This window comes from Molossus molossus, unplaced genomic scaffold (assembly GCF_014108415.1).
Source record: "Molossus molossus isolate mMolMol1 unplaced genomic scaffold, mMolMol1.p scaffold_m16_p_15, whole genome shotgun sequence".
NCBI classification, from domain to species: Eukaryota; Metazoa; Chordata; class Mammalia; order Chiroptera; family Molossidae; genus Molossus; species Molossus molossus.
This window is the reverse complement of record NW_023425350.1, coordinates 24,171,918-24,196,321: the sequence shown is the minus strand read 5'-3', so window position 1 is coordinate 24,196,321 and position 24,404 is coordinate 24,171,918. Positions and strand designations below refer to the sequence as shown.

The window sequence follows — 24,404 nt, the reverse complement described above, 5'->3', positions numbered from 1 at the left end:
GACATAGAAAATTTCCTCTATTCTAGGATGCATGTGTTTCCATAGGTTAACATTTCTGAAATTAGAATGCATCTCACAATTGCCGTGTACAGTTGACTGATTTCCCAAAATGCCGTTACTAAATAAAGTGTTCTTGAACCCAGGAAATTTATTTCCCCTGTGGTCATAAAAATCTCTCTCCTCAGAACATGAGAGTTTTGTCTTGTTTTGCTTTTCAGTGAAAAGTCTTGTGGCCTGGCTTCTTTAGCAGGTGAAGAAGCACCAAGAATACCATGGCGCTGACTACACCTGGGACCTCTAAGAAAGCTCTCGCTGCAATTGCCTTCTTGCTGGGGAAACTCAGCCTGCATTCCAGGCCCAGTTTCTGAAACAGCTCTTCTTAGCTCCTAAAACTCTGCTGAACCTACCTGGGAAGTGGTAACAGTAGTAACACTGATTTCATAGGACTACTATGAATATGAAGTTACAGTCAATCATCCATGTAATCTTACCAGCTTGGAAGGATGTCTGGTACACACAAGTCATCAGTTTTTGTTAGATGCTCTAAATGCTGAGCCAAACTGGCCAGGGTTAATAGAGTTTTTATAAAACTATGTTCCTGGGATTGGAGGGGATAAAAATGGAAGAAGAAGAATAAGAATGATGTGGAGAAGAGAATGGGAGAGAAAGGAGAAAATTCAGCCTATGTTTGTGGATACATGACTTAAGAAAAGGACAAAGCCCGGCTGGTGTGGCTCACTGGTTGAGCATCGACCCATGCACCAACAGGTCACCAGTTCGATTCCCAGTCAGGGCACATGCCCAGGTTGTGGGCCCAGTCCCCAGTGGGGGGCGTGCAGGAGACAGCTGATGGATGTTCTCTCTCATCAATGTTTCTCTCTCTCTCTTTCTCAAATCAATAAAGAAATATATATATATATATAAAAAGAAGAGGACAAAGAGTAAATTTTGACCCAGAAAGTGTACTAGTTAGGATATAGGCTAAATTACTGTACCAAAGAGACTAAAAATTTAGTGGGTCCAACACGATAAGACAATCGTATCCTTTCCAATTCAGTTTAGAAGGAGATTGGTTATTTGGAGGGTGGGCCATGGAACGGTGGCTTTATTTCACCAGGTTGTCTTGATCTACCAAACCCTGGAGACCTGCTTTTCTCTGAATTTGCAAATCGGGCTGGCCAGCATCATGCCTGTCCTGCAGGTGTGAGAAAGGGGATAGAGAAGAATCAGAGAACAATCAACTTCTGTTACGAATATGGCCAGGAGTTGCAACCTTTACTTCTGCTCACCTCCTACTACCCCCAGGGCCACACCAAGTTGCAAATGAGGTGAGAGTGATGGTTCAAGGTATCCAAAGGACAAGAAACAGAGTGACTGCTGGTGAAAGACTATCTCAGAGAGTGATCATCTCACTCAAGAAACAGACCAGCAGGGAAGGGACTCAGAGCACAAGAGACACCATTGCATTGTGAGTTCCCCTTGACAAAGCATCTCCCTTCTATAAACCTTACAACTCTACTGTTAAATAGGTCAAGAAGAGCAGCTCCCATTATCCCCATTTTACAATGGCCTTTGCATGTGTGTTGTGAGCTCAGAATTACACAACTAGCAAGTGATAGAGCCAAGATTCAAACTCAGGTCTTCAGATTTCTAAATCTCTTGAGCCAATAAGTGGCAGATCTGAGCCTAGTGTTTAGAATTGCCTCTAAATCACCGGCTCTTTTCCACCCCACTAAATTACCTCCATCCCATCCCTGGCCAGTTTGGCCCAGCAGTAGAGCGTCAGCCCGTGGATCAAAGAGTCACAGGTTCAATTCCGGTCAAGGACACGTACCTCTGTTGCGGTTTGTCCCCAGCCCTGGTCAGGGTTGTGCAGGAGACAACCAGTCGATGTGTCCCTCTCACATCGACGTTTCTCTCTCTCTCCCCTTTTCTCCCTCTCTCTCCCTCCCACTCTATCTGAAGATAAATAGAAAAATATCCTCGGGTGAGTATTAAAAAATAAATTAAAAAATTACCTCCATCCCATTAGTGCAAAGCTATCAACCGAAGACAGAGCTGAGGTTTTATTTCATAAGTACTTGTTGCTTTTTGCTAATAAGAAAATCGTATGCCTGAATCAGTTACATTACTATTTGTTAGATATTTAATATCTATAATTGTCTATTAAAAGATTCCATTCTTACCTTCATGGTGGGGGGTGGGAATTTGCCTATAAGGGTAATATAATCAACCCTTGGGGGTAATATTCTCTGATCCTCAGCCTGTTCTGCACCTGTGGCTTGTCTTTTGTCAGAGTTGAGCATTAAAAAAAGCTGGGAGTGGGTGTTGGATGAGAAGTAAATGACTTCCTTCTCATGTGAAAGGGAGGAGCTTTATTCTCCCTCCTGAGGCGCTCCATTAAAAGCTATCACTGCCCCTACAGAGCAGCTTCATTAACACAGAGCCAGCATGGCCGATAAGTCCAAATTTATTGACTACATCGATGAAGCTTTGGAAAAATCAAAAGAAACAGCGCTTTCTCACTTGCTTTTCACCTATCAGGGGATTCCTTACCCAGTCACCATGTGCACCACAGAAACCTTCCAAGCCTTGGACACCTTTGAAGCCAGAAGCGATGACATAGTGCTGGCATCTTATCCAAAGTGCGGTAAAGACAAGCTTGTGTTCTCCAAGGCCGCTTTTTCATAGTGCGTAGTTTGGGCAGGATGCTAGGCCACGGTGGGAGAAAGGCAGTTCATCTCTGCAAGAAGCTGGCCAAAAATCAGTGAGGAGGATGGGCAGGATGGCTAAGAGCACAGGTTGGAAAGTCAATCATTAGAACTGCTCAATTTAGGAGCCGCAGGATCTGAGGAAGGAGATGTGTGTGAAGTGACTATGACTGCTGGTGGGTGGTAAAAGGAGGTAGATGCAGAAACAGGAGCGCAAGAAAGTCCGGTTGCCACGGAGCACCGAGAGTAGTAGACATTGTTTCATCTTGATGATGATGGTGATGATGATTTTTAATCCTCACCCGAGGATTTTTTTTTCTCCCATTTATCTTTAGATAGAGCGAAAGTAGGGGGTGGGGAGAAACATCCGTGTGAGAGGGACACATCAACTTGTTGCCTCCTGCACGACCCTGACCAGGGCTGGGGATGAACTGTAACCGAGGTACTTACCCTTGACCACAATCGAACCCAAATGCTTTGGTTTGCGGCCGATGCTCTAACCTCTGAGCCAAACCGACCAGGGCTCATCTTGATTTTTGACTGAAGAAAAAGCATGGCCATGTCCATAATTTTTTAAATGATTTCCATGTTATAGGTTCTTTTTCAGGGTCAAACATCAATCCTCCAGTTTCTCAAACCAGTTTTACAATGACCATTCATCAGTGGAGGATAAGACATTAAGAATCTACATTATCCTATTTTACACAGTCAACTTTTGATTTTTTTTAAACGATTTTTTTCTAAGTGTTTATTAAAGCCAACTTCACTCATTAGTTTTTTTTCTCTTAACTGATGCTGTGTTTTTATAAAATCAAAGTTATATACTCCTATTGAAAATATTATTTATTTTTTAAATTTATCTTTATTGTTGAATAAAGATGTTCCTCCTGTTTTTCCTTCATTGACCCCCTCCTCCCCACTCCCGCCCTGCCCTGCCTTCACCACATTGTTGTCTGTGTCCACTGGTTATGCATATATACATATCAGTTTTTTGGTTTATCTCTTCCTCCCCCACCCCTCTTCCCTCTGAGGTTTGTTAGTCTGTCCCCTACTTCAATGTCTCTGGATCTGTTTTGTTCATCAGCTTACTTTGTTCATTATATTTCACAAATAAATGAGATCATGAGATACTTGACTTTCTCTGACTGGATTATTTCACTTAGCATAATACTCTCCAGGTCCATATGATATATAATAAACAATCATTACCACGGCATAAAATTTTTCTATAAGGAACCTATTCTAAATTTAAAAAGAAGTACTGTCTCTTGTTAAAGGAGAAGTCTGAGAAATAAGTTGAATTTCTTTTTTTTTTTATCCTCACCCGAGAACAGTTTTTGCATTCATCTTCAGATAGAGCAAGAGAGAGAGAGGGAAGAAGAGAGAGAGAAACATGGATGTGAGACAGACACATTGACTGGCTGCCACCCACACGACCCCAAATGGGGCTGGGGACAAACTGCAACCGAGGTATGTGCCCTTAGCGGAAATCGAACCTGGATCTCTCTGGACTGAGAGCCGATGCTCTAACCGCTGGGCAAAACCAGCCAGGGCATAAGTTGAAGTTTATATTAGTGTAAGTAAATACTGTTTTCTACAAACCTTTGTTTCTTTCCATAGCCCAGGTTATTTTAAACGCAGAAGAGCCAACTGTACAAGGCACAGAATGGTGGTAGATTTTAATTTTTATGATGTATATGCTTGACAGTCTTTACTGTCAAGACTTCAATGAACTTTGTCTGATTTCTCTTGTAGGTTCAAATTGGATTCTTCACATCATTAGTGAGTTAATATTTGCTGATTCTAAAAAAAAGTATGAATATCCAGAATTTCCAATTCTTGAATGTGGAGACCCAGAAAAATACCAGGTTAGTACAAAACAGCCTTTAAACTTATGGCAAATTATCAAACAAAGATTTCTTCTGTTTTGGGGATCTTTTAGTTTTGAGTTCTGAAAGTATAATACTAACAATTATTGCAACTTATTGTGTGCTTAGCATATCCCCAGGTTTTCAGGGATCATCTCATTATATTACAGAATAGTCTTACCATTTTACAAAAGGTAAAACTGTTAGAGACTTGCCCAAGGCCAAGAGGTGTAATAAATGGCAGAGCTAAGATTTGAATTTAAGTTTTCTGATTTGAGTTCTTAACCTCTACCTGGCCTAGCCAGTTAATTTTAAACAGAGGCAGGGTGGCCCTGGCTGGCTTGGGTCAGTGGGTTGAGCGTCGGCCTGTGGACCAGCGAGTCCCAGGTTCAATTCTGGCCAAGGGCACGTACCTCGATTGGGGTTAGTCCCCAGCCCTGGCTAGGGTCGTGCGGGTGGCAGCCGGTCAGTGTCTCTCTCTCACATCGATGTTTCTCTCTCTCCGCACCCCCCCCTCCAACTAAAGATAAATGTAAAAATATCCTTGGGTGAGGATTAAGAAAAAAGGGTGAGGGGCAGGGTGGGGGGAAGCTTTAGTAAAAATGAAGTCTTCTGAAAGCATCTAAATGAACATGCAAGTGTTCTGTAAGGTGAGTGAGACAGATGACTATAGCTCCAGGGCTTCTGGAAAGTGTTTAAACTCAAAATGGTATTTGGGTTTTCAATATCTGTAATTTGTCACTGTAATCGGAAATGTTTATATTTTTTTCTCAAGGTAGTTTTAAAGATATTTTCTGTATGTTTGTAATGTCATCATACCTAAGAACAAAAGTACTGTTTCATGCAATATGCCTTTTGTTTTACAATAGAAGTGAGAGGGTGAGCTCCACAGAAAAGTTATTCACTTTACAGAAAACTTTTCTAAAATACATACATTTTCTTAAACAAGATGTAGCTATATCTGGTCTTTACATTGCTCACAGTTCGACTATATCACACATTTTCATGACCATATTATTATGTGTTTATCTCGTTTTGTTACAATTAACTCCCACTTTTCCCTTGGATATTTTTCTAACCCTTTTAGAAACTTTAGCATTTCTCCTATGTCTTTATGTGATTTTTGGCTGTGCAATTTGGTGGAAAAAGGACGCTATAACTTAATCTGAAAATTGCCACCTATGTGATTTTTCACAAAGGGCTTAAAACCTCAAAGCCCATTGTTAATCTCTAAAATGGGGGTTACAATATCTCTACCTGAGAGGATTACTGTGAATGGATGTAAAAGTATGTCCAACTCTAAAAAGTGCAATATTATGTAAATCAAGTATTATGACTCTTAATCATCACTTGGACCCATATTATTGATTTAATTTTTTTTTTTAATTTTTAAAACCTCATTTTTTGCCTTCATGCTTGAGTTGGAATCTTCACTAAGTTTTCCCAAAACAATTGAATATAAATGTCTAAATATCATTTTATCACTTATGACATAATTGGCCAAGCAGTGAGTAATCTCTACAAGCGTGGAAATAGATACTCGATGCCTTAGCCCCTCCCCTTGCCCCCACATAACCTATACTAAAGATCTGGTTTTAAGATGAAACCCTTAACCCTGGCAGATTAAATAGGTTAAACTTCATTTTTAAAAGGATGGTAGATCACTTTGCAAAGGATGTGATTGTCTAACCACTATGCTGTACACCTGAAAGTAATAAAAAAAAAAAAATACTGAATGTACACTGTAACTAAAAATAAAATTTAAAACAATACATAAGTAAAAGTATTGGTAGATTACAAAAAAAAATCACCAAGTCCTTATACTGAAGAATTTGTCTCATAAACTATTTCTCAGATATTTAAGTGACTGTACACTTTCAGGTTCTATTGGGATCTATGACTGAATGGAGTTTTATTGGTAAAACAAAATAGATCTAGATGTTAAAAATGGATTTGAAGGAGCTATGGAAAGACTTGAATATTTTTGTTAAAAACCTTGAATGTAAAAGAGATACAAATTAAGTGAAAGCGTGGATTGCAGATTATGAGCATTCTTGAACAAAATATTTGGTATGATTGTGGGAAAAGTACATTTTTCAAAAAATGACCAAAAAAAAAAAAAAAGATAAGCAGTATCCAAGAAAGTTCAAAAGAAGATTTTAACTATTTATTCATTTATGATTCTCCACTCCTCATCCCCACAAAAGAAATAGAAATTTTTTAAAAATTGGAGGAGAAAGAAGAGACGACACAGCAGTAGTAATGCTTAAACTTCCAGTTAGATACTAAACTTAGGAGTGATTCACAGCACATGCACACACGCACACACACACACACACAAACGCACATGCATGCGTGCCTTCACCCTATTGTTTATGTTTTTTAGAGAATGAAACAGTTTCCATCACCAAGGATTTTGGCAACTCACCTCCATTATGACAAATTACCGGGGTCCATCTTCAAGAAGAAAGCCAAAGTGAGTGTCCTTTCCTACTGGCATTTCAGTTTGAAGTTTTTAATGTATAGCTATTGGCTATCTGAGTTAAATGATGAATGTGCTACTCATCATACAATTTTAATCAATAAAGTGTGAGATTTGGGCTTTTTTTTTACTACTTTCTTCAGACATATCCGTTGTACTTACAATCAAATGAAGGGAATTTTCAGCTAGGATATACACATTTAAAAATCCATTTTGTAGTGAAGATATTTCAGAACCCCACTAGGATATTTAGTGTTTAACAAAAGAATACAACGAAGGAAAATGAGCAAAAAGCGTTCCTTTGGTTTTATCTGGTGAGCACTATTTACTTAAAGTCTGAAACTATGTTATTTCTGAATTTCATATGTAATAGCAAACTTCATGTAAATAATTATAGGTGCTTTGGCTGCTCTTAGTTGTTTAAAAATCTTGTTTCATTAAATAGTATTGATCTATTATCATAATTATTAGTTTTTACCCAATCCTGTGTGTTTTCACCTGTCTCTCCCCGATTCCTTATTTCTAGGTGCCTCTTCTCTCTGTCTCGGGAGCAAAGATGAGAATTAATAGAAATAAGGATTCAAATTCTTGAAAGCCACTAATGAGAATGAGAGGTTCGGGCAATAATAGCAAGGAAAGTGAAAGGAGGGAAACAGCTAAGATACCTGCAATGGTAACGGGAAGGAGGGGAGATGATGGAGGAGGGAGGAAATCGCTAGGGAAGTGGCAGCGTAGAGTTAGTGCCTTGTGGCTGCTGGGGCACAGGATCCTAGGAGCTCAGAACTGGAAAATACCTTACAGGTTGTCTACGCCAATCCCCACGAGGTGTTTGAATTCCACTAAGTGGCTATCTGGACTATGACTGAGCACCTCTATCACGTACACCAACTTTGGACAGCTCTGTTAAATAGTCTTTCTATTGAGAATCTCCCAAATCCGAAATAGCCACTTGAACATATAATTTCCCCTGTTCACTGTAATTAAATATAATCACAAATCTAGTTGACTGTGTTCCCCTTAACTATTCCATAAGAAACAGAGCTAATTCATAAAACATTTGGATTTGGAGTGAAACAGTTTCACTATCACACGAATACAAGAGCAAGAAAAGCAAGAGGCAAGGGAAACGGTTGATGCCAGGGATTTGTCCACACACCAGCTGGCTCTCACTGTTCAAATGTATGGCTTTGTAAAATCATGAACTGCTACAAGCCACGGCGACTTATGAGTGTTAGTCAAAGCCTCAAATGTAACACCCTCAAGTGACAAAAATCTGCTATATGTGGATTGGGCCAAGGGGTGAGTTTTAGATCTAAGTGAAAGACCTAGACCCCAGCTTATCTATCTATATTCAATTGTATTCCGTGTTTCTTTGGACTGACAAGGTGTTTTGAGATCCCAATTCCCTCTCAGTTTCATGTCATCTACAAATATGACACATATACCTCCTATATCTTTACCTAAATCACTCATTAAACTGATGATGGCCTACTCACATAATGGAAATGCCATAAAAAAAAAATCTCCAGGCATGTTTACCTTAATTATTTAGCCTCCTTCCTTTGCACATGAATTGTCTATGCCTAATTGCTTCTGTTTTTAGTTTACAATCTTCCATTTTTGTAGGAGAAATAATTAGCAACTAATCTACTAATTTAGAAACTATGTCCAAGAAAAACTTGGTGTTCGTTAGCATGGACTTGTTCTTAGAGAACCCATGTTGTTCTCTGGTGGTTACTTCTTCCTCTTTTATGTGACCCCAGATCATCTATCTAGTCAACTCTAGAAAACTACCTCCTGATGGAAGTCAGGTTCACACATCTGTACTTTGCAAATCCATGCCTACCTCCTTTCTGAACCTGAAATGAAGTCTGCTAATTTCTAGTCTTCTGAAGCTCTTGCGTGTGATCTCAGGCTCCTTAGTGGCCATCAGCCGTGTTCAATACTGGGTTCTTCAATGGAACTCATCAGGCCAGAAGGCCTGAGTAAATTAACTTGGAGCAGCCAGATGTTCTCCTGTAATCTTTGGTGCTTGTGGGTTTCAGTTTGCTCTTTACAATGTTTATTTCACAGTTTTCGTTCAGAAGAGGAAATTCATTCCTCATCAGAGAAGATAGTATAACATGAGAAGTCAGAGGTTCTACATCTACATCACCCATCACTCCTTGGGCCCCAGAAAGTGGGCTTGCCATTCACTGATCTTTTGACACCAAACTTTTAATGTTGTTTCAATTGTCCTTAATGTTACTTTGCATTTTTCACTTTGTTTAGGGGGTTAGCCTTTCAGATCATGCGCTGTGATCTTGCTCGTTATTCCTGTTTATATCTCCTACATCTGCCTCTTTACTGTCTAAATTCTTTAGCAAGAATCCTCTCCTACAACTTTAGTGTTCTTTTTCTTCTTTTCTCCCCTTTCCCCAGACTTCCCCATCTGTCACCTCCAATTCCTGTTTCCTAGCATCATTCTTTCCCTACATATTAACAAAATTATGTAGCATACAAAAGGACACATGATATTGCTCACCTTTACACTTTTCCAAAGTTCAAAACACAAACCTAAATCAATGAACTTGGTTTTATCTTCCTAGATATTGGTGATATTTCGAAATCCTAAAGATACTGCAGTATCTTTTTTCCATTTCCACAATGATGTACCTGATATTCCAAGCTATGGCTCTTGGGATGAATTCTTCAGACAGTTCATGAAAGGACAAGGTATAGTTGTTGGTAAAAGAATTCTTCTTACTTTGACAGATGACTACATAATTACAAAAATTCAAATGATGTTTTAGGGTAAAGAAATAAAGAAGATTAAGGTGGATTCAGGAACCAAAATTAACTTTTGTTTTATTTTTATTTTCTTTAAATATGTTTTTATTGATTTTTTTAGAGTCAAAGGAAGGGAGAGAAAGATAGAAACATCGATGTGAGAGAGAAACATCAGTCAGCACTTCCCCTACTGGGGATCGAGCCCATAACCCGGGCATGTGCCCAGACTGGAAATCAAACCTGGACCTCTCAGTCCATGGGATGACGCTCAATCCACTGAACCACACTGCCTGGGCCCAAAAATAACTTCTAAATGAAGTTTTATAGCACCATCAGTTCTGTGCATCAAACAATAAAGTACTGTTTTTAAAAATAATTTAGAGCCCTAGCTGGTTTGGCTCAGCGGGTAGAGTGTTGGCCTGTGGACCAAAGGGTTGAGGGTTCAATTCCCGGTTAAAGGCACACTACTGGGATACCTGGTCCCAGTTGGGGTCGTGCAGGAGGCAACTAATCAATGTGTCTCTTTCATGTTGATGCCTCTCTCTCTCTCCCTCCCTCCCTCCCTCCCTCCCTCCCTCCCTCCTTCCATTCTATTCTGGCTAGGAACCAATGGAAAAATATCCTCAGGTGAGGATTAACAAAAAATAAAAATAAAACAATAATAATTTAGATAATTTATATGTTGACTATGAGTATTGAGTGACCATACAGACATGGGACAAAGAGGCTTATAAAAGAGTCATGCAGAGCCCTGGCCAGTTTGGCTCAGCGATTAGAGCGTTGGCTTGCGGTCCAGAGAGACCTGGGTTCAGTTCCCACTAAGGGCACCTCGGTTGCAGTTTGTCCCCAGCTTTGGTTAGGTCGTGCGAGTGGCAACCACTCGATGTGTCCCTTTTACGTCGATGCTTCTCTCTCTCTCTCTCTCTCTCTCTCTCTCTCCCCCTCCCACTCTATCTGAACAAAATATGGAAAAATGTCCTCAGGTGAGGATAAAAAAAAAAAGAGTCATGCAGAGAAGTGTTTCTAGTTCATTTCCCTTAAGTCTCTAACACAATGATAAAAAACAAAAATAGATAAAACCATGACACTAAGTAACCACAACTCAGATGTTTGTTTGCCAGAAAGGAAAAAAAGTTTTTGTTAGGCCATGTAAATAACTATAATTTTAGCAGTATCTACTAATGCTCCAGGTATTAAATGAGGTGTTATATATCCGTGGTTTCATTCAAGACCGTAACAACCTATGAGCCAGGCAGTCTTCGCTCCATTGCACAAATGACAACTAATCAAAAAAGTTGAATCGCTTGCCAGTGGTTCCACTGCCTGTAAGTAGCAGTGACTCTACTTCCATGGGTACAGCGGCCACAGATTAATAAATGCCTTCTTTTAGTAGTGGCTCTGTTGCGTCTTCACAGTGTAGAAGGAAGAATTAATGCAGGTGAGCCTAGAAGAGAAGTCATTGCCAGGTCCCTCTAAGAGGATTGCTTTTAAAGGTGGTCAGCACAGTAATGTCATCCCATCCCACATGCATGGACACTGAGCACAGCACTGGCTCCTTAGTAAAGATTCAATATTGGGATTGGGCTGTTGGGGGTGGGGGGAGTACACAGTTGGTGTTTATGAAGCACCATTAAGAAAGCTTTGGTTTGTCTGGTAACCACTCACTAGGATTGGATGGAGGTAGTTAATGCAAATCTGAAACATCAATCATGAAAAACCTGTTGCCGTTGGGACAGTCTATTTTAGGGAATCTTTGCTGCCCTGTTCATCCTTTTGGCCTAATTATTTGATTGACAGTTATTAGATATGGTGGTGATAACTTGGATGGAGTTTCTGCCTTGTGAGCTTGTTAAATTCAATATATGGAGGCAGCTGAATACATTGGAAAATGTGTAGGATTTGGAATGAGAAGGCCTGGATTGGGGTTCACCACTTCTTATATTAGTGATTAATATTAGATAAAATAAAATAGCTGCCACTTACTGAGCAGTTACTACATGTTCCCCTTAGCACATGTTATTAAAATCCAATTCTCATAAGACCCCTATATGAATAATACTGTTATTATCCCCATTTTATAAGAAAGAAATAGAGGTATAGAAAGTACATAGCCATTAAGTAGCAGAGCTAGAACTCAAAGTCAAGTTCAAATCATTCACTGCCTGGGTGATTTTGAGCAACTCATTATCTGTTTGAACTTGGGTTTTCTTACTTGTAAAGTACCTATAAGAGTATCTGACCTACAGGAGGTTGACAGAACAGCATTTTGTTTGGCAACACTAGGCCTAGTGTCAGATTGACTGAAAGATGCAATACCCATAACTACTACCTGCGTGGGCTTAAAAGTGTTACTTACACTCTGGGCTTCTATTTTCCCATCAACAAAAATGGGCATAAAAATTTTACCTATCTCATTGGATTGCTCTAAATATTAAAGTGTAAAATGTATGTGTGTCACTTAATAGTACATTTGGAAGAGCAGAAATCTCACGGAGGTGACCTAAACACAGAGATTTTCCTTTTCTCGCCAAACTGGTTTAGCAGCCCAGTGATGAGAGCCAGTGTCTCTGACATTCCCTTGGCCTGACCCTTCTTGTTTTTTACAACATGCTCTCTGGTTGGCTCCTGTCTCTCTAACTGTCACCTTCAGGTCATGAAGAATGCTCAAGACAGCAACAGTTTTGCTAGAAACCTTCCAGCAGAGCCCTGTTTGTGTCTCACCCAGAACCATATCTTGTGACCACAGTTCTAAGGGAGTCAGAAAAGTGGGAACACTTTTCTCATGGTCGGCTTAGAACCAAATAATCAGGGTTTGGTTAGCAACAAGGAAGGGAGTGTACAGGATAGTGGGTAAGAAACGTACTATATGTGCCACAACAAATAAAACATGTAGAAACTGCCTGGCTGCAAGCAAGGGCTTCGTGATAATGATGATAATTATAATAATTATGAGAATATTATTATTATTATTAATGATATAATAATAGCTCAAATTTGTTAAGTTGGTACTATTAATTAGGCATTTGACATGTTAATTCACTTAAACCTCACAACAACCTTATTTTACAGATAAGGAAACTAAGGCACAAAGAGATTTAGGGAGTTGTTCCAAGTCACACGGTTAGTAACCAGCACAGCTGATCAATGTCAGTTCTGCACTGTCCAGTATGGTAGCCACTAACCACACATGACAACCGAGCACTTGAAAGGTGACTAGTACAATTGAGAAGTTAATTTATTTTATTTTAATTAATTTACATTTAGATTTTATTTTATTATATTTTACTTATTTATTTATTTTCGGTATGTGCCCCCAGCAGGAAACGAACCTGGGACTCTCTGAGCCAAACCGGCCAGGGCTAAATTTAGATTTTAAAATAGGACTCAATTCATTTATTGGAAACTTTTAAAGTAAGTTTGGTACAAATTGAGTGAATCTACTTTCTAATTGTTTCTACTTTTGCAACTACTTTTTCAAAGTTTTATGAAGTCTAAAACACACATCAAGTGATTTTAATAAAAACTTAGCAGTTTGGCTTGTAAGATTTAAAATACAAAAATAATGTGTAATGTTTTATTAATAATTTTTATGTCAATTACATGCTGAAGTAATCATATTTTGGGGTATATTGAGTTAAATAAAATGAAATAGTAAAATTAATTCCACCTGTTTCTTTTTGATTTTCTTAATGTGGCTACTAGAAAAATTTAAATTATAGATAATGGCTTATATTAAATTTCTATTGGACAATACTGGCCTAGATAATATCTGTCTCATCATTTTGTTCTGGCATTATCTCTGTCAGTTTTCATGAATCATTCACTATTTATGAATTATTTTATTCACCTCAATATTCATAACTATCTGGTAGTTTTTAGCAAACCATTTTACAACTTGCTTAGTTGTGCTATTATTTATAAGGATGAAATGAACAAAAATCTGACGATAGGACTACCTTATGCCAGTTCTTTTGGAGCAGGGATTTGTAGTAACTTGTAAACATCTTGTTTAAACTCATTCATATATAGTTTATATTTTAGAGTATAAATTAACCATCTATCATTTTAACCTCAGTTATGTAAATTCCTTAAGAAGTTTTTTTTTTTCCTTGTGTTTTTAGTTTCTTGGGGAAGCTATTTTGATTTTGCAATTAATTGGAACAAACATCTTGATGATGAAAATGTTAAGTTCATACTGTATGAAGACCTGAAAGAGGTGAGAATATGATTATTGATCTTCTATAGCAAGATTTATTATAAAGCACAACACAGAACACTTACTCATAATGTCTGGTTGTATGAACACATGTTGTACATTCAATTAAAAAATATTCCAATATTCCAAATATATGGTATAGTGCTAGGGGAAAAAAACAATGCATAAGTGCTTAGGTTGGTTATTTAACACATATAAAAGAATGCTTAGCAATTTATTACCAACACTTGCTGCTTTATTTTCCTTTTATAATAGGTGGTCCAAATTAGGAATGTGAAAAACCATAGGTGGGTCTTAACTGAGATTAATTGAACATACATTCAGCTGTGAACTGATTTTCCATATAATTTTTTTTTTTTATCCTCACCCAAGGACATTTTTTTCCATTTTTTTGTTCAAATAGAGTGGGAGAAAGAGAGAGAGAGAAAGAAACATCAACGTGAAAGGGACACATCTAGTGGCTGCCACCCACACGACCAACCAGGACCGGGGACAAACTGCAACCAAGTTACGCGCCCTTAGTGGGAACCGAACCCAGGTCTCTCTGGACCGCAGGCCGATGCTCTAACCACTGAGCCAAACTGGCCAGGGCTCCGTGTAATTTTTAATTGTTTATTTACAAACATTTGGCGAGTGACTGCTTAGCATTGTTCTAGTCCTTTGTGATACATCAGTGAGCAGAGCAGACAAAGTTCACTACTCTGGAGAAGCTACATTCTCACCAGAGAAGGCAAGAGGGCAGAATGATAAATAATAAACACGAGAAAAATTAAAATGTATATAATATGTAACAAAAAAGAAATGGCATAGCTGATCAAGAAAAACTGGAAATGCCTGGGGGTGGGGAGTGGGGATGCTGGACAAATCCCATATAAAATAGAATGGTCAGGGAAACCTCACGGAGAGAATGCGATTGACCCAAAGATCTGAAGGCGATGAGGGAGTGAGCCAGTGGACAGCCAGGGTAAAAGCTTTCCAGGCAGAGAGAACTGACTAAAGCAAAGGGCCTAGGGTAGGAGTTCCTGTGTGAGTAAGCGGCAGGAAGGAAACAAGGGGGGCTAACCAGTGAGACCACCACCCATGTGGTGTGGAGCGGGAGGAATGGCATGGCAGTCCATTGAAATGACTTTGGCTTTCACTCTGAGTGAGATGGAAAGTCACTGTAGGATTCGAGCGGAGGAGTGCAGGAGTTGACTTGTTTTTAATAGGATCGTCCTGGCTGGTGTGTGAGACCAGACGGGAGAGGAGCAAAGACTGTACGGGGACCACTGTGAGGAGGATCCTGCAGGCAGGAGACCAGCCAAGGGAAGGTGGGGGCTCAGACCAGAAGGAGCAGTGGAGGTGATGAGAAGTAGTTGACTTCTGGGTAGATGTTAAAAGAAGAACCAGTAGGATTTGGACGGGGTAAAAGTACTGAGAGAAAAAGAGGAGTCAGAATAGACTCCAATATTATTGGCCTAACCAACTGGGAGGATTGAGTTGCCATCATTTGAGGAGGAGATGGCAGGTGAAGCAGAATTGTGGGGGTGACCTGGGGTTCATTTTTGGACATGCTACATTTGAGATGTGTGTTAATCACCCAAGTGGAGAGGTCGAATAGGCAGTTGAATATAAAACTCTTGAATGCAGAGAGCTCTGGGCTATAGATACAAATTTGTGAATCACTGGCACATAGATGGCATTTAAAGCCATGAGATTGCATAGCTATGTATGTAAGTATACGGCTAGAGAAGAGAAGACCAAGAACTGTGTCCTGGAGCCCTCCAATATAAAGAGTTGGGGGAAACGTGGAGGAATCGGCAAAGGCAACTAAGAAGGACTAACTAATGAGGTAGGAGGAAAAACAGTCCTGGAACCACAGTGAAAAACTGTGTTCTTGAGAAGAGAGTGTGTCAAATGCTCTCTAACTGAATTGTGTTTTTAACACAAGTCTCTCCTGTCTTATCAAAAGCAAGTATAATCTAGCTCTTCTGTTTATAGGATGCATTTGTATAACATGAAAGAACATAATTATTCAATCTTTTCTACCTCTAGTCTAGAATAATGTTTCTAAAACTTGTCCTCCATAGAATGCTAGTATTGCCCCAGATATTAATAATTCTTTCTTGGGGGTTGGAAGGAAGTTGCTTGTTCAAGTTGATTTATAAACAAAAGTTGATTTTATAACTGCTCTATTAGATAGCATACTCCTTTGGAAGATTCACATTGCATATTGGCATGTTAAAGATGGAGAGATTCTGGAGGGGAAAAAAAAAAGGCTTACCTTTGTTTAACCCAGAGGATTCCAAGCTTATTTTACTTCAACCCTTCACCCTCCTTTTCTTTTTTCCTTTTTTTTTTTTCATGAAACATCTATAACCATCCTGAGCTATATGAGTGTTTTATAAAATACAGTTTATGAAACTGTTCTAGAAACTTTATGAATCTCCACCGGTCAAGGATACTGTTGGGTGGGGCAGTGGGGTGGGGGAGGGAGGCTCATGATTTACAAGGGTATTCAAACAAGATAAGTTTCAAGTTTTATGATTCTAAACGTTAACTTTCTTGATGCAATTAACATTAGCTATAAATAGGATTCAGAAGAAAAGAGAATTCAAATGAGCATGTACAAATATATTAATTTCCTCAGCTAGTTCAAACTGACGCTTTAAAAAAAAAAAAGACTATCATCTTAGATAAAGTTTTAAACTATTAATGCCTACTGTCATTATTTATATCCTAAATATTAACAAGAATTTTAAATTTAAACTATAAAGTAAAATCAATACAGAATATCTTCTAAGGCTATCTCAACTATTTATTTTTATTTATTTATTTTTTTTATCCTCACCCGAGGACATTTTTCCATTTTTTGTTCAGGTAGAGTGGGAGGGAGAGAGAGGAACAGAGAGAGAGAGAGAGAGAAACATCGATGTGAAGGGACACATCGAGTGGCTGCCACCCACACAACCGACCAGGGCCGGGGACAAACTGCAACCGAGGTATGCGCCCTTAGCGGGAACCGAACCCGGGTCTCTCAGGACCGCAGGCTGACGCTCTAACCGCTGAGCCAAACCGGCCAGGGCTCAACTATTTATACAGAGGTATCAAATTAAATCTAAAAGAGACAAACAAATGAATTAAGTAGTTAGATTTAATAAATCCATTCTGTCTAAGAAGTGTGTTTTTGCTTATGGCACAATTCTTATAGAAAGAAGATTATCCTTTAAAACTTTGTGTTCAGCCCTGGCCGATTTGGCTCAGAAATTAGAATGTCAGCCCAGGGACCAAAGAGTCACAGGTTCAATTCCAGTCAAGGGCACATGCCTCAGTTGCAGTTTGGTCCCCGACCCTGGTTGGGGTCATGTGGGAGGCAATCAAGATCTCTCTCTCTCTCTCTCTCTCTCTCTATCTCTCTCTCTCCTCTCACTCAGTCTGAAGATAAATGGAAAAATATTCTCAGGTGAGGATTAAAAATAATAATAAAATAAAATTTTGTTTTCAGAATCTGGCTGCTGGAATAAAACAAATTGCTGAGTTCTTTGGATTCTCTCTCACTGGGGAGCAGATTCAAACTCTCTCCGCTCAGAGCACCTTCCAGGCAATGCGAGCAAAGTCCCAGGAAACGCACGGGGCTGTTGGCCCGTTCCTGTTCCGCAAAGGTAAAGTTGCATTGGTGTCTAGGACATCCACCAGTATCCCCGTAACAGGCAATCCATATGACTAAATGACGCCGGTGTTTCTTTTTCTTCCCGTCCGCAAGAAGCCTGGACATGTTCGGAGCTGGCACTGGCAGCCCCACAGAGTACACATCCCTTCTACCTTCCTGCCTGTCACCTTGTAAGGACAAGGGAGCAGCTAGAGCTCCATCATTACATTAAGATTAAAGGATTATTTTATTAAAATAAAAAGGGAAGGACAAGAGATGGAATCTTGTGTATTAGCTGAGTGAAACCCCTTTGGAGAACTTTGCTGGAAGCCTCACTCTGTGACTTCTTATATCTGTTGGCTGGGAAATGTGATTTTTTAAAAGGTGGTCACATTATTACCCAATTAAAATTAGGGTTTTGTTAATAAGGAAGAAGAAGAAAATGAGTACTGGATAGGCAACTAGTTGTCTCTGGCATTGATTTTATTAAATTTCATGATCACATTCTAATTCCTTATGGAAATGTATGATAATATAGCTTAGGGACTGCCAGTTTTATTTTATTGCATATATCATGAAAGTATAATATGATTTAGAAGCAGCACATACAACAACAGCTATCAATTATTAGGCCTCTATCATGTGTCAGACCTTTGCTGGGCTTAAATTTCACAGCAAAAAGATATTAAATCCTTACATTTACAAATGTGAGCACCATGCTCAGAGATATTAATTTGTCCGTTGTCACAAAGCTGATAAATGATGGAGTCAGAATTTGAACTTAGATCTACTTGACTCTACTACACTTTGTCAAATGAAGACCTATTTTTAAAGTGGGGAGGGAAATGCAACCTTTCTGTACATTATTAAGCAAATACCAAAGAAAAATCCTAAAATAAATAATGTAATAATAAGAGTTTTAATAATATTTCTCATAGGAAATTCAGAAAGCAGTGAAAAAGCATTAAAAATTATTATCCCCACTTCTCCCACCAGAGGCGGGTTTAACTTTTGGGCATGTTTCTTCCAGCTTCATTCTATGGTGTTTTATATAGTTGATGACTTTTATAAACAGTTTTGTATTTTATTCCCTTCATATATGTAAACATTTCCTTATGTCTTTTTTTGTTTGTTTATTTTTTCTTTGTTGATTTTAGAGAGAGAGGAAGGGAGAGGGAGAGAGAGATAAAAACATCAATGAGAGAGAACATCTATTGGCCGCCTCCTGCATGCCCCCCACTGGGGATTTGGCCTGCAACCTGGGCATGTGCCCTGACCTGGAACCGAACCAGCAACCTCTTGGTGCATGGGTGGATGCTCAACCACTGAGCCACACTGGCCGGGCCATTTCCTCATGTCTTTATAAGCAAATTTCAATGGCTATACAACAAGGAACTTATAACTTCAACCCAAATTATCAAAAGATTTTAAAGGAAGCCCTGGCCGGTTTAGCTCAGCGGTAGAGCATCAGCTACAGACCAATGAGTCGTGGGTTTGATTCCAGTGAAGGGCATGTACCTCAGTTGCAGTTTGTCCCTGGCCCTGGTTGGGGTCGTGTGGGAGGCAACCAGTCGATGTGTCTCTCTTACATCGATATTTCTCTCTCTCTCTCCCGCTCCCTCCCACTCTATCTGAAGATAAAGAGAAAAATATCCTCGGGTGAGCATGTTTTTTTAAAGCTAGAATTTTAATTCCTGAATGTTGGGAAAGAAGTGAATATAGGAGATCATTGAGGTCAAGGGTCTACTCAGTGATATAAAGAAAGCACGCCCCCTACCACACCACGGGCAGGGAGGCCCCAATGGGTACTGTTAATTTTACAAGAGGAATTCCATTTGTTTTTAAGACTGATTTTTTTTTTCATGTGTCCATTTTCACATATATCAAAGAGAAAAATTACACTGAAAAATGGTAAAAGCAAGAAAAAATATTCTAACAGATGTCTGGGTCTACTCTTTTTTGTGTGTTGTAGGTGAAGTTGGTGATTGGCACAATCTGTTCAATGCAACTCAGAACCAGGAAATGGATGAAAAATTCCAAGAGTGCTTAGCAGGCACTGTTCTAGGAACAAAGCTGAAGTATGAATCGTATTGCCAAGCTTAATTCTGGTCGGTTCATCAGGCCTAGGTATTTTATTTTCCTTAATGATAACTGAATTTAAATGATTAAATAATAAATTGATCAAAAAATCAAATAATGATAGATTAATAACATGTAGAGATAAATAAAACAAACTTAATAATGATAATATCTGAAGTTTTTCAGCAAAAACTTAAGTTTGTTCACTTTTTGAGGAAAGGCCATTTAGCTACAAAAGAGATATTAAATAAATCTATCAAACATGAAGATAAAATAAAGACCTTTTATATATTAAAAAACTGGGAGAAATAGTCCCTAACATATGTGTACTACAAGAAATATTAGACAAAGTGGTATAGGCAAAAAGAACATGATACCAGATAGAAATTTTAATCTACACAAAGGAATAAAGAACACCAGAAATGGTGAATGTGTGAGTATATATAAGAGCTATTTTCCTCATTTTATTTATTTTTTATTTATTTATTTTTATTTTTATTAATTTATTTTTGTTACACATGTTTCTCCTTTTTCTCCCATTGACACCCTTCTCCCAATCTCCCCCATCCTGCCCTGCCCTATGAGGTTTGTCAGTCTGTACCCTACTACTATGTCTCTGGGTCTCTTTTGTTCATCAGTTTTTGTTCATTATATTCCTCAAATTATATTTTGATCATATGATATTTGTCTCTCTGCTTGGCTTGTTTCACTTAGGATAATACTCTCCAGGTCCTGCCATGTCATCTCAAAGGACAAGAAATCTTTCTTTCTTACAGCTGCATAGTACTCCATTGTGTATATGTACCACAGCTTTTTTTATCCATTCGTCTACTGATGGACACTTGGGCTGTTTCCAGATCTTAGCTATTGTAAATGGTGCTGCTATGAACATAGGGGTACATATATTCTTTCTGATTGGTGTTTCAGGCTTCTTAGGGTATATTCCAAGAAGTGGGATCACTAAGGTCAAATGGCAATTCAATTTTTAATTTTTTGAGGTAACACCATATTGTTTTCCATAGTGGCTGCACCAGTCTGCATTCCTACCAGCAGTGTATAGAGTCCCCTTTTCTCTACACCCTCGCCAGCACTTGTTGTTTGATGATTTGTTGATGGCGGCCATTCTGACAGGTGTGAGGTGATACCTCATAGTTGTTTTAATTTGCATCTCTCTGATGATTAGTGACGTCGAGCATTTCTTCATATGTTTCCTGGCCATTTGTATGTCCTGTTTGAAGAGGTGTCTCTTTAGGTCCTCTGCCCATTTGTTAATCGGGTTCTTTGTCTTCCTTTTGTTGAGTTGTATGAGCACTCCATATATTTTGGAAATTAACCCCTTATCTGATGTGTCATTGGTAAATATGTTCTCCCATATAGTAGGTTCCCTTTCCATTTTGATGGTTGTTTCTTTTGCTGTGCAGAAGCTTTTTAGTTTGATGTAGTCCCATGTGTTCATTTTTTCCTTTGTTTCTCTTGCCGTAGGCATTGTATCGGTGAAAATTCTGCTGCATATGATGTCTGAAATGTTGTTACCTACATTTTCTTCTAGGATTTTTATGGATTCAAGAGACACATTTAAGTCTTTTATCCATTTTGAGTTTATTCTTGTGTATGGTATAAGTTGGTGGTCTAACTTCATTTTTTTGCATGTAGTTGTCCAATTTTCCCAACACTGTTTATTGAAGAGGCTGTCTTGATTTCACTGTATGCTCTTGCCACCTTTGTCAAATATTAATTGAGCATATTGTCTTGAATCAATTTCTGGATTCTCTGTTCTGGTCCATTGATCTATATGCCTGTTCTTGTGCCAGTACCGGGCTATTTGATTACAGTGGCTTTGTAATATAACCTGATATCTGGTATTGTGATCCTTCCTACTTTGTTCTTCTTTTTCAAGATTGCTGTGGCTATTTGGGGTCTTTTTTGGTTCTATATAAACTTTTGGAGTATTTGTTCTAGTTCTGTGAAATATGTTGTTGGTATTTTGATGGGAATTGCATTGAATCTATAGATTGCTTTGGGTAGTATATAGACATTTTAATGATGTTAATTTTTCCAATCCATGAACATGGTATATGCTTCCACTTTTTTATATCTTCCTCTATTTCTTTTATCAGTGACCTGTAGTTTTCTGGTATGCTGCTGGAGTGCATGGGTTCCACTGGTATTCTTCTGGGGTTAGTGTTCCCACTGGTATGCTGCTGGGGTATGTGGGTCCCACTGATATGCTACTGGAGTGTGTGGATCCTGCTGGTGTGCTTCTGGGGTAGTTTTCTGCCTGGTGGGGCTCAGCTCCTGATCAGTTGCTGCTGGGGGTGAGTGTCAGCTCCTGGTTGACACTGCTACTGCTGCTGTTGTTGCCAGGGGGTGCTCTAAGGTCCCAATCCTCTGCTGCTGTTGGGGTCTGAGGATGCTCTGCTCCTGGGATTTTGCTGCTGCTTGTTTCCCAGCTGGTTGCTATTGCAGCAGGCACCTTGATATGCACAGGCACCGCTACTGTGAGCTGGCTCACATTGACACAGCAAGGTCCACTGGACCAATGGTGCAAGTCACTCTGGTGGACTCGGGTCGCTCAGCCCTAGCTGCTCCCCACTTCCTCCTCCTAGGGAAGACTAAAAATCTTCCAAAGTGGCAGGGCCTCCCGGCCGTGCAGTGAGGATCTTGCTAAAGAGCCGCTTATTGCGGTAGCTGGCTGCTTTCCATCCACAGCCCAGGAACCTTCTGCCCCGTGTCTCTGCAATGCTCAAGGTTGGTCATCCACAATCACATCCACTCACATTCTCTCTCACACTTGCTCACTCTCTCACACACTCTCCCTCGCTGCAGTCCTGCCCGCCACCATCTTCTTACCTATTTTTTTCATTTTAAAATCTCTTTAAAAGATAATGGCCTGTTTAAAGAAAAAGTAGTAACAATGTACTTTATGGTTTATAATATATGGAGAAGTAAATGTATGACAACAATGGCACAAAGGATGGGAGAGGAGGAACAGAAGAATGTTCTTTCATACTTTGGAAAGAAATTTGGTAAAGTTATATGTCCATATATCTTACATTTCAGTAATTATACACCTAGGCATAAATCCTGGAGAAACTCTCTCACATTTGCATAATAACATATGAAGGAAAATCCTTATTGCATTATTGTTTGTAAACAGGAAGAAATTTACAAACTAAATTGAGAGAACTAAAAAGAAAATTACAAACGAAAGAGGAGACAGAACTAATGACAAAGAAATACTAAGCATCATAAGAAACTACTATGAACAATTACACAACAAATTAGATAACCTAGGAGAAATGAAAAAATTTCTGGAAACTTACAGTGTACTAATCCTGAATAATGAAGAACTAGGAAATCTAAACAGACCAATTATTAGAAAGACATTGAATCAGTAATCAAAAACCTCCCAACGATAAAAAAAGTCCCGGACCAGATGGCTTCACTCATGAATTCTACCAAACACCTAAAAAATTAACACCAATCCTCTCAAAAACTTTCCAAAAGTAGAAGAGCTTCCAAACTAATTTTATGAAGACAGCATTACCCTGATACCAAAGCCAGACAAGGACACTACAAGAAAAGTAAAGTACCCCTGATGAACACAGATGCAAAAATCCTCAACAAAATACTAGCAAACTGAATTCAACACTACATTGAAAGAATCATACACTGTAATCAAGTGGGGTTCATTTCAGGGATGCAACGGTGGTCCAACATATGCAAATCAGTAAGTGTGACACACCACGTCAACAAAATGAAGGATAAAATCCATATGAGTCCTGGCTGGGTGGCTCAGTTGGTTGGAGCATCATCCTGTACACTAAAAGATTGTGGGCTCAATCCCTATTGTGGGCGCATATGGGAGGCAACCAATCAATGTTTCTCTCTCATATCAGTCTCTTACTCTTCCTCTCTCAAATCAATAACAACATATCCTCAGGTGAGAATTTTTAAAAATATGATAATCTCAGTAGATACAGAAAAGCATTTAACAAAATTCAAAATTCATGATAAATCTCTAAATAAATGGATATATAAAAAATATACCTCAACATAATAAAAGTCATATATGACAGCTAACAACATACTTCACAAAAGAGGAGAGATTTTCCTCTACAATCAGGAAAAAGATAAGAATGCCTACTCTCTTTTTTTAATCCTCATCTGAGAATATTTTTCCATCAATATTTTAGATAGAGTGGAAGGGAGGGAGAAAAAAAGAAACATCAATGTGAGAGACTGATTGGTTACCTCCTGCATGGCTCTGGAGCCGGGGACTGAACCTGCAACCCAGGTACATGCCCTTGACTGGGAATCAAACCTGTGACCCCTTTGGTCCATGGGCCGATGCTCTAGCCACTGAGCCAAACCAGCCAGGGCAAGGATGGCTACTCTTTATGCTTTCACTCAACATAGTACTGGACAATTAGGCAAGAAAAAGAAATTAAAGGTATCCAAATCAGAAAGAAAGAACTGTGCAGATTATATAATATTGTATATAGAAAACCCTAGATTCCACCAAAAACAAAACAAAACAAAACAAAACAAACAAAAAACTATTGCCTGGCTGGTGTAGCTCGGTGGTTGAGCATCGACCCATGCACCAAGAGGTCAGTTTGATTTCTGGTCAGGGCACATGCCCAGGTTG

The 24,404-nt window shown here is 39.0% G+C and overlaps 1 protein-coding gene across 1 annotated transcript; it reads left to right on the top strand.

Annotated features, from left to right (window-relative positions):
• The first annotated feature begins 2,421 nt into the window (after positions 1-2,421).
• SULT6B1 (sulfotransferase family 6B member 1) lies at positions 2,422-19,872 on the top strand. Its single transcript, XM_036262232.1, has 7 exons — positions 2,422-2,650; positions 4,467-4,579; positions 6,966-7,055; positions 9,650-9,776; positions 13,952-14,046; positions 17,531-17,687; positions 19,647-19,872. The coding sequence occupies exons 1-7, from the start codon at positions 2,452-2,454 to the stop codon at positions 19,775-19,777; spliced, it is 912 nt and encodes a 303-aa protein (XP_036118125.1). The 5' UTR covers positions 2,422-2,451; the 3' UTR covers positions 19,778-19,872.
• Positions 19,873-24,404: the final 4,532 nt, after the last annotated feature.

Excerpts from the sequence above, each read along its gene's own strand:
- SULT6B1 (XM_036262232.1), top strand. The coding sequence starts at position 2,452 with ATGGCCGATAAGTCCAAATTTATTGACTACATCGATGAAGCTTTGGAA. Across the intron at positions 4,580-6,965 it reads GAGACCCAGAAAAATACCAG|AGAATGAAACAGTTTCCATC; the intron begins GTTAGTACAAAA and ends TATGTTTTTTAG. Across the intron at positions 17,688-19,646 it reads CCCGTTCCTGTTCCGCAAAG|GTGAAGTTGGTGATTGGCAC; the intron begins GTAAAGTTGCAT and ends TGTGTGTTGTAG.